General features: G+C 46.5%; 1 protein-coding gene and 1 long non-coding RNA gene across 5 annotated transcripts in view; one reads left to right on the forward strand and one right to left on the reverse strand.

The window, feature by feature from the left end:
• Positions 1-4,406, reverse strand: part of si:ch73-267c23.10 (serine incorporator 3) — an 84,258-nt gene extending 79,852 nt beyond the window's left edge. For 2 of the 4 annotated variants that reach the window (XM_052075180.1, XM_052075182.1), the window contains exon 1: positions 4,207-4,368. In XM_052075180.1, coding sequence (XP_051931140.1) covers positions 4,207-4,227 — 21 coding nt within the window. In that variant the 5' untranslated portion in view covers positions 4,228-4,368. Of the gene's footprint in view, positions 1-4,206 lie in introns of all 4 variants that reach the window. The other 2 variants (XM_052075179.1, XM_052075178.1) reach the window with 2 other exon arrangements.
• LOC127607223 (uncharacterized) lies at positions 1,415-4,778 on the forward strand. The gene is made up of 2 exons (XR_007964030.1): positions 1,415-3,544; positions 4,349-4,778. It is a non-coding gene; the product is annotated as an uncharacterized LOC127607223 (long non-coding RNA).
• The last annotated feature ends 7,572 nt before the right edge of the window (positions 4,779-12,350 follow it).

Genomic DNA, 12,350 nt, shown 5'->3' on the forward strand with positions numbered 1-12,350 from the left:
GCAGAGCAGGTGTGGGCATACTCATTGCCCCCCGGCTCAGTGCCTCTACATTGGGGTTCACACCGGTAGACGAGAGGGTTGCTTCCCTCCGCCTTCGGGTGGGGGGGACAGGTCCTGACCATTGTTTGTGCATATGCACCAAACAGCAGCTCAGCGTACCCACCCTTTTTGGAGTCCTTGGAGGGTGTGCTGGAGAGTACTCCTGCTGGGGACTCCCTTGTTCTGCTGGGGGACTTCAATGCTCACGTGGGCAATGACAGCGAGACCTGGAAGGGCGTGATTGGGAGGAACGGCCCCCCCGATCAGAACCCGAGTGGTGTTTTGTTATTGGACTTCTGTGCTCGTCACGGATTGTCCATAACGAACACCTTGTTCAAACATAAGGGTGTCCATATGTGCACTTGGCACCAGGACACCCTCGGCCCCAGTTCGATGATTGACTTTGTGGTTGTATCATCGGATTTGCGGCCGCATGTTTTGGACACTCGGGTGAAGAGAGGGGCGGAGCTGTCAACTGATCACCACCTGGTGGTGAGTAGGCTCCGATGCTGGGGGTAGATGCCGGTCCGTCCTGGTGGACGCAAATGTATCGTGAGGGTTTGTTTGGAGCATCTGGCAGAATCCATTGTCAGAAAGAGTTTCAACTCCCACCTCCGGCAGAGCTTTTCCCGTGTTCCGGGGAAGGCGGGGGACATTGAGTCCGAATGGACCATGTTCCGTGCCTCTATTGTTGAGGCGGCCAATCTGAGTTGTGGCCGTAAGGTGGTTGGTGCATGTCGTGGCGGCAACCCCCGTACTCCCTGGTGGACACCAGCAGTAAGGGATGCCGTCAAGATGAAGAAGGAGTCCTATCGGGCTTTTATGGCCTGTGGGACCCCAGAGGCAGCTGACGGGTATCGACTGGCTAAGCGGAACACAGCTTCGGTGGTCGCTGAAGTAAAAACGCGGGCGTGGGAAGAGTTCGGTGAGGCCAGTCAGCAGACTTCCGGGCGGTTTCGAGGAAATTCTGGTCCACCATGCGACATCTCAGGAGTGGGAAGCAGTGCACCATTAACACTGTGTACAGTGGGGATGGGGCACTGCTGACTTCGATTCGGGACGTTGTGAACCGGTGGGAAGAGTACTTCGAAGACCTCCTCAGCTCCACCAACACGCGGAGGAAGCAGAGTCTGAGGATCCTGAGGTGGGCTCCCCTATCTCTGTGGTTCAAGTCAGCGATGTGGTTAAAAAGCTCCTCGGTGGCAAGGCCCCAGGGGTGGATGAGATCCGCCCGCAGTTCCTTAAGGCTCTGGATGCTGTGGGGCTGTCCTGGTTGACACGCCTCTGCAGCATCGCGTGGTCATCGGGGGGAGTGCCTCTGGATTGGCAGACCGGGGTGGTGGTCCCTCTTTTTAAAAAGGGGGACCTGATGGTGTGTTCCAACTACAGAGGGATCACACTCCTCAGCCTCCCTGGTAAAGTCTATTCAGGGGGACGTCAGGAGGGGACGTGGGAACTTGCCCAACCAGTCTACATGTGTTTTGTGGACTTGGAGAAGGCATTTGACCGTGTCCCTCGGGGGGTAATGTGGGGGTGCTTCGGGAGTATGGGGTACCGACCCCCCTGATACGGGCTGTTCGGTCCCTATACTGCCGATGTCAGAGTTTGGTTCGCATTGCCAGCAATAAGTCGGAATCGTTTGCAGTGAGAGTTGGACTTCGCCAAGGCTGCACTTTGGCGCCAATTCTGTTCATCACCTTTATGGACAGAATTTCTAGGCACAGCCGAAGCGTTGAGGGGGTCCGTTTTGGGGGCCTCAATATTGCATCTCTGCTTTTTGCAGATGATGTGGTACTGTTGGCTCCTTCAAGCAGGACTCGCCAACTCTTCACTGGAGCGTTTCGCAGCCGAGTGTGAAGCGGTTGGGATGAGGATCAGCACCTCCAAATCTGAAACCATGGTCCTCAGTCGGTAAAGGGTGGAGTGCCCGCTCCGGGTCGGGGAGGAGATCTTGACCCAAGTGGAGGAGTTTAAGTATCTTGGGGTCTTGTTCACGAGTGAGGGCAGGTGGGAGCGAGAGATCGACAGGCGGATCAGTGCAGCGTCTGCTGTGATGCGGACGTTGCATTGGTCTGTCGTGGTAAAGAAGGAGCTGAGCGAAAGGGCGAAGTTCTCAATTTACCTGTTGATCTACGTCCCAACTCTCATCTATGGTCACGAGCTATGGGTCGTGACCGAAAGAACGAGATCCTGGATACAAGCGGCCGAAATGAAGCTCGGTCATCCGGGAGGGACTCAGAGTAAAGCTGCTTCTCCTCCACATCGAGAGGACCCAGATGAACTGGCTCGGGCATCTAATTAGGATGCCTCCTGGACGCCTCCCTGGTGAGATGTTCCGGGCATGTCCCACTGGCAGGAGACCCCGAGGACGACCCAGGATACGCTGGAGAGATTATGTCACCCAGCTGGCATGGGAATGCCTCAGGATCCTCCAGGAAGAGCTCGAAGAAGTGGCTGGGGAAAGGGAAGTCTGGGCTTCCCTCCTAAAGCTACTGCCCCCGCGACCCGAACCCGGTTAAGCGGTGGAAAATGGATGGATGGATGGATGGATGGTTGGAAGGATGGATGGATGAATTTGTAATGTGTGTTAACTGTTTTGCTAAGCGCTTTGTTACAGCTGCCGCTGTTGTTAAAGCACTATAAAAATCAGCATGTATTGTATTGGTGTGATTTAATCAACCATCCAGAAGTATTTACTTTGGCATACTTCTGGTGTACACATTGTTCTTATTCAAATCATGGATGGTTTTCAAAATACACGTTTTTCTAAAATGGACAAATTATCCCGGTCTCATCTATCAATCTATCTATCTATCTATCTATCTATCTATCTATCTATCTATCTATCTATCTATCTATCTATCTATCTATCTATCTATCTATCTATCTATCTATCTATCTATCTATCTATCTATCTATCTATCTATCTATCTATCTATCTATCTATCTATCTATCTGTCTGTCTAATTCATTTAGAACCTTCCATATTACACGCGCTGCCTCTTTTGTTCGGGGTTTAACGTTTCATAAGCTTGGTGTGGCCAAATGCAGGGGTCCCCAACCGCCGTTCCGCAGGGCATTTGGTACCAGGCCGCACAGAAAGAACTTGCCTTAATTCCGTTTGATTTATTTCGGAATACGAAAGATATTTTATTTTGAAAAATTACCGGATTATCCGTTACCTCCGTCTTGTCACGACTCAAACCACGCTTCTGCGTCACGTGACCGTGTACGCCAAAAAAAAGACTAAAAAAATTAGTTAAAAACTACTGGAGATCGCAAATGACGGCGGCCTTAAAAGGACGTTCGAAACAACTGGATTAAAGTTATGGCTGAATATTCTGAGATCGCCACAATAGCACTGTTGCGGGGGTTTCTGTAGCAACGGCGACTAAAACAAAATTACGGAGTAGACTGGACATAAAACACACACTTGAGGTGTCATTGTCTCCTATTACCACAAGATGGGACCGTCTGGTTGCAGAAAATCGAGCTCGGGGCTGTGGTGAGTCGTCATTTTCATGCCCTTTGAATTTGCATTGTATCGTATTTTGAAGGCATTAAACATGACCATCGCGATCAGAGCAGCGTGTTGCGGCCAGAATAGATGCTCCTTGTGTTTATTATATTTCGAAAACGCCACCGTTTTCATGCAGCTCATACCATATTATTTTGTTGTATTATTTCCGCCACACCTTAGATGCCGGTCCCTGAAAATATTGTCTGACATAAACCGGTCCGTGGGGCAAAAAAGGTTGGGGACCCCTGGCCTAATGTAAAGACAAGCACACGAACGAACGAAGCACAGTTAAGCCATTTCATCACTCGCAAACAGAGGACTGGCGCGTTGTGATTCGCCCATTATTATGAGCTCAAGACTGAATTTGCACCGTTGTAAATACATTTAATTGTTTACCTTTGGTGGTTTGCGCATATTGCACAGCATTGGAACTTGGAGCGCGTTTAAGAGGGCAACGACAACGTTAATTCCGCGGAAGGCTAAATGGAGGTCGTGAATAAAGGTTGTTCAAAAAGAGCTCCGAGATAACTGCGCTGTACTATTTCGCTACCTGTTGCTTTTCACAGACACACTTGTTCCTTGTTGCAAAGCAAAGTACTGTATTTCTCATGAATATGACTTGTAATGTGAATACAAAAATTACTTACCAGACTAAGGGAAGCCCCCATGAATGTCAGCTGACTGTCGTTGTTGGACGTTTCAAAATAAATAAATAAAATTATTCTTCTTTCCGTTGCCTTATTTCTGCGACTCCCGGAGATACTCCAACTGTTTCTCCCCTGCTGGCAGATTATACACGCGCTGTCACAGACCTGAGACGTCACCAGCACACCGACTTCAAGACTTCAAAGACCTGCCCCGTAAACCCAACAAGTGACGCAATTTGTTTTTACTTGCAATGAGAAAGGTAATTAACGACTGTTTTTATGTTCAACACATTTCTGTCATCACATTTCTGTGTGTACGCGTTGATCTTTAGATGCGTTCACGTTGATTTGACGAACTCGTCTAATTCACATCGATGTTGTATGTATTGTAATACAGTATCTGGTTCTTGTATTTGTGTGACGTCACAAAGAGGGGAGGAGCCAGGTTGGGGGACTCCTGTATTGGCTCGGCAGTTAGTCTGAGTGTGGAGCGCATGGGCGTGAGTTGTGGCTAACATCAACTCCTTTGAATGTGTGTGTTAGTGCTCCTTTTGTTTATTAAAAACGACAGATTATATCAGCGACTGTGTGCATCCTTCTTTCCGCATTGAAAAGTATTACAGTATTAAGACTTTAAAACTTTTATTTTTTCCAAGGTGTACGCTTAAGATAAGATAACCTTTATTTGTACCATACTGGGGAAATTTGCAGTATGCTTCGTATACTGTACTGTTATTATCATCTATCCCAAAGATAATTAGTGAGACACAATTCTATATTTTTGGAAAATATACTTCATATTTCATGAATATAAATAATTAACAGGAATTTCAGAACATTTTCCAGGCATCTTAGCTTCCAATGTCAACATAATTGTATGTTCTTTGTATCATACTGCACATTGTGAGGGCACACATGGTTTGTGAGGGCATCCTGGGGCAGAGTGAGTCTTTCTTGGCTGTTGCGCATTTCGGGGCGCGTTCGAAAATGACTTGGTTTTTCAGCTATTCAGAGTCCACCGAAAACGGTACTATAAAGGGACTGGGTGCTGCCACGGTACACACGGTGCGCCAGCGCTAATGCGTTCGGAACTGAGGTGAGCGCGCGCTCAACCTCTCCGAACACACCCACTCTCAGGTACTACCCGGACGTCAGAGTCAATTTCTGAAAGCGCCTTATGTTATCCTGTAGTTAAGGGCCTGTCAAACTACGCAACTTCTCAAACCAAACAACTTTGTTGTCGTTCGTGCTGACAAATAAATATCTTTTTATTTTATAATATTTTTATGCAAAAACAAACAATAAATCAATTCTCAGTTACATGTGTGGTATATTAAGATATTTTGTGATGTTTCCTTTAACCAATGTATATCTTCCCAGAGGTAAACTCTTGAACCTGCTTTGGAATGATTGCAAGTGAGATAAACCCTTTGGCTTGAACCTGCTTTGGAATAATTACAAGTAAATGATTACAAATAAGATAAACCCTTTGGAAACTCTTGAACCTGCTTTGGAATAATTGCAAGTAAATAATTACAAGTCCGTGCCACTTGGTTACACAACAAACAGTGTGGCGTAGGAAGGGATGAGAATGGCCACTCACCCCTCCCGATGCACACACTTTAGAGCAGACATGTCCAAAGTCCGGCCCGCGGGCCAAATCCGGCCCGCGGTCGAATTTCATCCGGCCCTCGGCCCCCGTCATAAAATCAGTGCCGTCTGGCCCGCAGGTTGGGCGCAATGGAACACGTGTTGCATTGACTGAGGTCTCGTAGACTGGTGAGTGATGTTTCATAGAGTACTGCTTCCCTCTAGTGGCTAAATGAGTAATAGCATTCACTAAATGAGTAAAAGCATTTAGACACTAGAGGGCATCACTCACGAGTTAACAAGACATCACTCCGTGTTTATATTGACTTATATGTCATATTTCAAATGATCCTTGCAGTTGTGGATATGTGTATTGCTTGTTCATTTCCCTGTTGTTCGAGTCAAAGGTTTTGTGACTATTGAAAAGTCATGGTGATACATTTTATGTTTCAAATCAATCAATTTGCACTCAGGAGACTTCTGTTTAAGAAAAAGTCAAGTGAATAAGCAGTTGCATGTGATATACCTGTTTCAAATGAACCAAAAGAAATTCTTAAGATTGTTGAAATTAAAATAAAAATGGAAATGTGAAACAGACTGGCTTACTAAAATTTGTTGAACAATATTGTTGTTCAATGTAAAGAATGTCAGCCAAGGTCGGCTCGGGACGTTGTGAACCGGTGGGCAGAGTACTTCGAAGACCTCCTCAACTCCACCAACACGCCTTCCTTGGAGGAAGCAGAGCCCGAGGACTCTGAGGTGGGCTCTCCTATCTCTGTGGTTGAAGTCACCGATGTGGTTAAAAAGCTCCTCGGTGGCAAGGCCCCAGGGGTGGATGAGATCCGCCCGGAGTTCTTCAAGGCTCTGGATGTTGTGGGGCTGTCCTGGTTGACACGCCTCTGCAACATCGCGTGGTCAACAGGGAGAGTGCCTCTGGATTGGCAGACCGAGGTGGTAGTCCCTCTTTTTAAAAAGGGGGACCGGAGGGTGTGTTCCAACTACAGAGGGATCACACTCCTCAGCCTCCCTGGTAAGGTCTATTCAGGGGTGCTGGAGAGGAGGGTCCGTCAGGAAGTCGAGCCTCAGATTGAGGAGGAGCAGTGTGGTTTTCGTCCCGGCCGTGGGACAGTGGACCAGCTCTACACCCTTAGCAGGGTCCTTGAGGGTATGTGAGAATTCGCCAACCAGTCTACATGTGTTTTGTGGACTTGGAGAAGGCGTTTGACCGTGTCCCTCGGGGAGTTCTGTGGGGGGTGCTTCGAGGGTATGGGGTACCGAACCCCCTGATACGGGCTGTTCGGTCACTATACCACCGATGTCAGAGTTTGGTTCGCATTGCCGGCAGTAAGTCGGAATCATTTCCAGTGGGGGTAGGACTCCGCCAAGGCTGCCCTTTGTCGCCGATTCTATTCATAACCTTTATGGACAGAATTTCTAGGCGCAGCCGAAGCGTTGAGGGAGTCCATTTTGGGGGCCTCAGTATTACATCCCTGCTTTGTGCAGATGATGTGGTGCTGTTGGCTCCTTCAAACGGGGCTCTACAACTCTCACTGGAGCGTTTCGCAGGCGAGTGTGAAGCGGTTGGGATGAAAATCAGCACCTCCAAATCTGAAACCATGGTCCTCAGTCGGAAAAGGGTGGAGTGCCCCCTCCGGGTTGGGGGGGAGATCTTGCCCCAAGTGGAGGAGTTTAAGTACCTTGGGGTCTTGTTCACGAGTGAGGGCAGGAGGGAGCGAGAGATCGACAGGCGGATCGGTGTAGCGTCTGCTGTGATGCGGACGTTGTATCGGTCTGTCGTGGTGAAGAAGGAGCTGAGCCAATGGGCGAAGCTCTCAATTTACCGGTCGATCTACGTCCCAACCATCATCTATGGCCACGAGCTATGGGTCGTGACCGAAAGAACGAGATCCCGGATACAAGCGGCCGAAATGAGTTTTCTCCGCAGGGTGTCCGGGCTCTCTCTTAGAGATAAGGTGAGAAGCTCGGTCATCCGGGAGGGGCTTAGAGTCGAGCCGCTTCTCCTCCACATCGAGAGGAGCCAGATGAGGTGGCTTGGGCATCTGATTCGGATGCCTCCTGAGCGCCTCCCTGGTGAGGTGTTCCGGGCATGTCCCACCGGGAGGAGACCCCGAGGAAGACCCAGGACACGCTGGAGAGACTACGTCACCCAGCTGGCCTGGGAACGCCTCGGGATCCCCCGGGGAGAGCTGGAAGAAGCAGCCAGGGAGAGGAAAGTCTGGGCTTCCCTGCTAAAGCTGTTGCCCCCGCGACCCGGCCCCGGATAAGCGGTAGATGATGGATGGATGGATGGCGTAAGATCTGGAATATAACTGATTCCCTGTGGCTTAAATTACATCCAGAATACACCAAATGTGACCGAACGAAGTGTACAGGGTATTGGACCCAGTATGAAGTGGCCACGATGAAAACGGTGTGTAAATACCAAGTTTTACCCGTCATAACACGGGATAGCTACTGGTTTCTCCATATGGATGGAGACTGGTTTGAACCAAAAACGAACATGACCTTTAAATCAAATTTGTGCGACATGACAGATCAAGGGATGGCTTGTAGACTGCAACATGCGTATTCGAACCCGTGTTTAACCGACTCAGAGGCCGTACTTTGCGACTGGACAAGGCAGCCAATCAGAGAGATGATGTGGCAGGTTGGACCGCACACTCTCTGTGTGGCTACAACTCGAAATAACTCGCAGGTACCTTCGGTTCCCTTTGTAGGATGCCTTGGTAACGTACACATATGGCACTGGGGTAACATGACGTATCGTTTGACCAATTACACCGAGTCCCGTAGATTAACTACGGTGCAGTGGGAAGTGCTTCACTCCCCCTGGAAAGTGTCTCTGGAACGTTTCAAATGCGCATTGGAAAGTTCTACGGACATACAAAACCTCATTAAGTCACATACGTCTAACATCTCCAGTCTCATGGTGTCGACCATGGTGGTAAAGGGGAAAGTAGTGCATGCTGCTAAAATGGTACAGCAGGCTTCGGCTCATCATTGGTGGGATATTTTTTCGGGAATGTCTTCAACCGCGCGTACCGTTTTTGTGCCGCCCTTGATCATTGTGCTAATTGCTATATGCGTGCTAACACTGTGTAATGTAGGATCTTGTTTTTATGTACGAAGAATTCGGAAAGAACTTAATAAGAAAATAAAACAAGTATCATATTATTGAATGAAAATGAAAATCACAATGTTATTTGGGATGGTTTGGAGAGAAGTGCTAAGAATGACTTGGCCTGAAGAACTAATTGATAGTTTTTATTGTTATATAAATTGATTAAGGTAAACACCAAGAGTGGAATGGTATATTAAGATATTTTGTGATGTTTCCTTTAACCAATGTATATCTTCTCAGAGGTAAACTCTTGAACCTGCTTTGGAATGATTGCAAGTGAGATAAACCCTTTGGCTTGAACATGCTTTGGAATAATTACAAGTAAATGATTACAAATAAGATAAACCCTTTGGAAACTCTTGAACCTGCTTTGGAATAATTGCAAGTAAATAATTACAAGTCCGTGCCACTTGGTTACACAACAAACAGTGTGGCGTAGGAAGGGATGAAAATGGCCACTCACCCCTCCCGATGCACACACTTTAGAGGATAAAAGGATGGGAGCGATGCTACTTCAGCAGAGTCTGCTATGGGTTTACGTACGAATGCCTAGCTCGTATTGAAGCTCACTCTGCTGAGGGTGTTGGCTCTCCACCCTACTGGCACACGGTAAGAGTTCTTTAGCTTCATACAACTTGTTTGAACTGTGTTATCATTTCTGTGTGGGACCAATAAAGTGCCTATTGTTGGTAGCCAGAAGTGTCTTGTCGTTATTTCTGAGTGCCTATCTCCGACGATCCTTTATAAAACTTGATATTCATTCAAATAGAGTATCAGAAGTGTTTCAAAACAATGTGATTGAACTATTAATCAAATCTTTCTTGAAAAAAGAAAGGAAAGAGAAAAAAGAGGGAAAAGGTAAAAAAAAAAAGCTGACAATCAAAAGCATAGTAGAACAGGTATACCATATCTAGATATTTTACAACTAATGTTTTAGAGGGGTGGGGGTGGGGGCAGCATTCAACAGTTCCAACAACTTTTCTTACTGTTAGTTTGCGAGAGTAAAATAAGGATTTCAACTCCAATTTTAAAGTCTGTGACTAGATCTGGAATATTTTTGTCTGTGAATAAAATACTTGGCATAAAGTACGACAAAATAAATTAAATATTCATATTTGTTTTCCCTGGGGTTACTATAATAGCAAATATCATCCATCCTTCAGTTTAAGAATACAGGGGGTGGGGGGTGGTTTCAAGAAAGAAGTCGATCAGACCAAAATTGCTCAGTAGTCTCACAGTCAAAGAAAAAATGAGACACTGTTTCAGTGTCATCACCAAAGAAAGTGAAAAGATTACTAACATCAATAAATTTGGATTTTGAATACTTAGCTGGATATATATTATGTAAAATATTGAAATGCATTACCTTGGCTTCATTAGGACGACAATATTTATGATCTGAAAATTTAAGAACGATTTTCCATCCATCCATCCATTTTCTAATCTGCTTATCCTTACGAGGGTCTGGGACGTGCTGGAGTCTATGTGTGAGGAAACCTGAGTACCCGGACAAAACCCACACAGGCATGGAGAGAACATGCAAATTCCACAAAGGAAGGCCACAGCTGCAATCGAAACCTGCACCTTTGCATTTTCCTCTAGGCACAGTTTTGTTCTTATTTTGTAGAATCTAGTGCAGGGGTGCCCATTAGGTAGATCCTGATATACCGGTAGATCTAAGACAGGTCCCAAGTAGATCCGAGGATTGTCGAGGAGAAAAAGAACAATCAACCATTTGTGTCTTTGTACATGTTAGTAATATATTTTGTGTGTTAATATACAGTGCACATTAATCATCTTATCAGTCTCATTTTCACAAAAAAAAAATTGCGCTCCATCTTTTATCGTCATGATTCTCATTCAGAGTTTGCTTCGTGTACAATTCACCGAGGGCACGAGCAAAGAATAGGACTCTTGGAAGGCCCAGGGAAGCACTTTAAAACAGTACGTGTGAGCTACGATAGTTAACAGGCTGCAAAAATGCGTCGCATGCCTCAGTTTCAGGCTGTTTCTCATCACGGCGTACGCGCCTGTGTGCGTGTGCCGGTAAGGGTAGATCCCGGGAGCTTAGTTGATCGAAAAGTAGATCTTCGGTCCAAAAAGTTTGGGCACCCCTGATCTAGAGTATATGTTTACATTTCTTACAATACAATACAATACATGCTGATTTATATAGCGCTTTCACAACAGCGGCAGCTGTAACAAAGTGCTTAACAAAACAGTTAACAAAGTAAAATAATAAACACAACACATAACAAAACACGGACAGTCGTGCAGTCCTAACCACCCCTCCGTCACACGCCTCGTTTGAAGCAGGTTGAGATGAAAGAGGAGAGAATCAAAGCGTCCCCCAACCTTCTTGTCTGTTAATTTAATTCCATCTTCCCTTAGAATAGGATCTGCCGGAGTTGTTTTACCAGACAGAATACACAGACACTGTAACATCATACATCAATTTCTATAGGGCTGTTCACACGGCAAGATTTGGTCTGGTGCTACGCCGGGGCTGCCCCAGTAGAGCATTCACACGTGCAAATTAGCTCCGGCGTAGCCCCGGAAAAAGGCTTACACCGGACCAAATTTGATCCACCTCAGGGAGGTGGTTTAAAAATTTGCTCCGGAGCAAATGCTCGTTTGCGAAGCAGCTACGATGTAAATTTGCACGTGTGAATGCAACTGAGTCAAATTTGCTCCAGAGCAAATGCTTGTGAAGAGTACATATGGCGAGAATGCGTTGCGTTCGTGCTCTGTCGGACTTCCGTCATGTGTTTGTTTAATAACGACACAAGACTTGGCTTGTGTCGTTATTACATCTTTCCTTTTGTAGGAGTCTGGACTGTCTCAGAGTTGTTTGTGTAGTTTGTTCCTTTGTTTTGTGTTCACAACCCCCAGCCCCCCATATAATTTGTTTTGTGATTTCCTCTCTTGATTTTCTGTTTGGCGCATTAGTGTTTGCTTTTCTGAGTGTCATTGAAGTCATCGATGATTTACGTTTTCGGGGTCGGTCACTCTCGAGCAGAAGGCACGGAGACCGAGAAGGAGAAGGACGCACCTGTCCAGTAATCGCTTGAGTTGTGTATACTGTACGTTTTAAAAAGAACCAACACGACAGCTCCTTTGTTTTCTGTCGTTTTGCTCCGCTGCAGAAACTGCCGTGTGAATGCAAGTGGTGCTGCACCGACGCTGTGTCGGTGCTATCACGCTTAGCGGCTTTGTACATGTGAACGCTCCACACAATTTGCTACGGTGCAAAATATATCGCAACAAAATACAGAGATGCAGCGCCGGAATAAATGTGTGCCGTGTGAACAGTCCTTATGAGGATATGTGTATACTAAGAAAGTCCTTCTACTCCTTTAACAATAATAACAAACCACGGTTCACTGCCAAACTCAGGTAACTTAGAAAAGAG

Source organism: Hippocampus zosterae, chromosome 9, assembly GCF_025434085.1.
Source record: "Hippocampus zosterae strain Florida chromosome 9, ASM2543408v3, whole genome shotgun sequence".
In the NCBI taxonomy this organism is placed as follows: domain Eukaryota; kingdom Metazoa; phylum Chordata; class Actinopteri; order Syngnathiformes; family Syngnathidae; genus Hippocampus; species Hippocampus zosterae.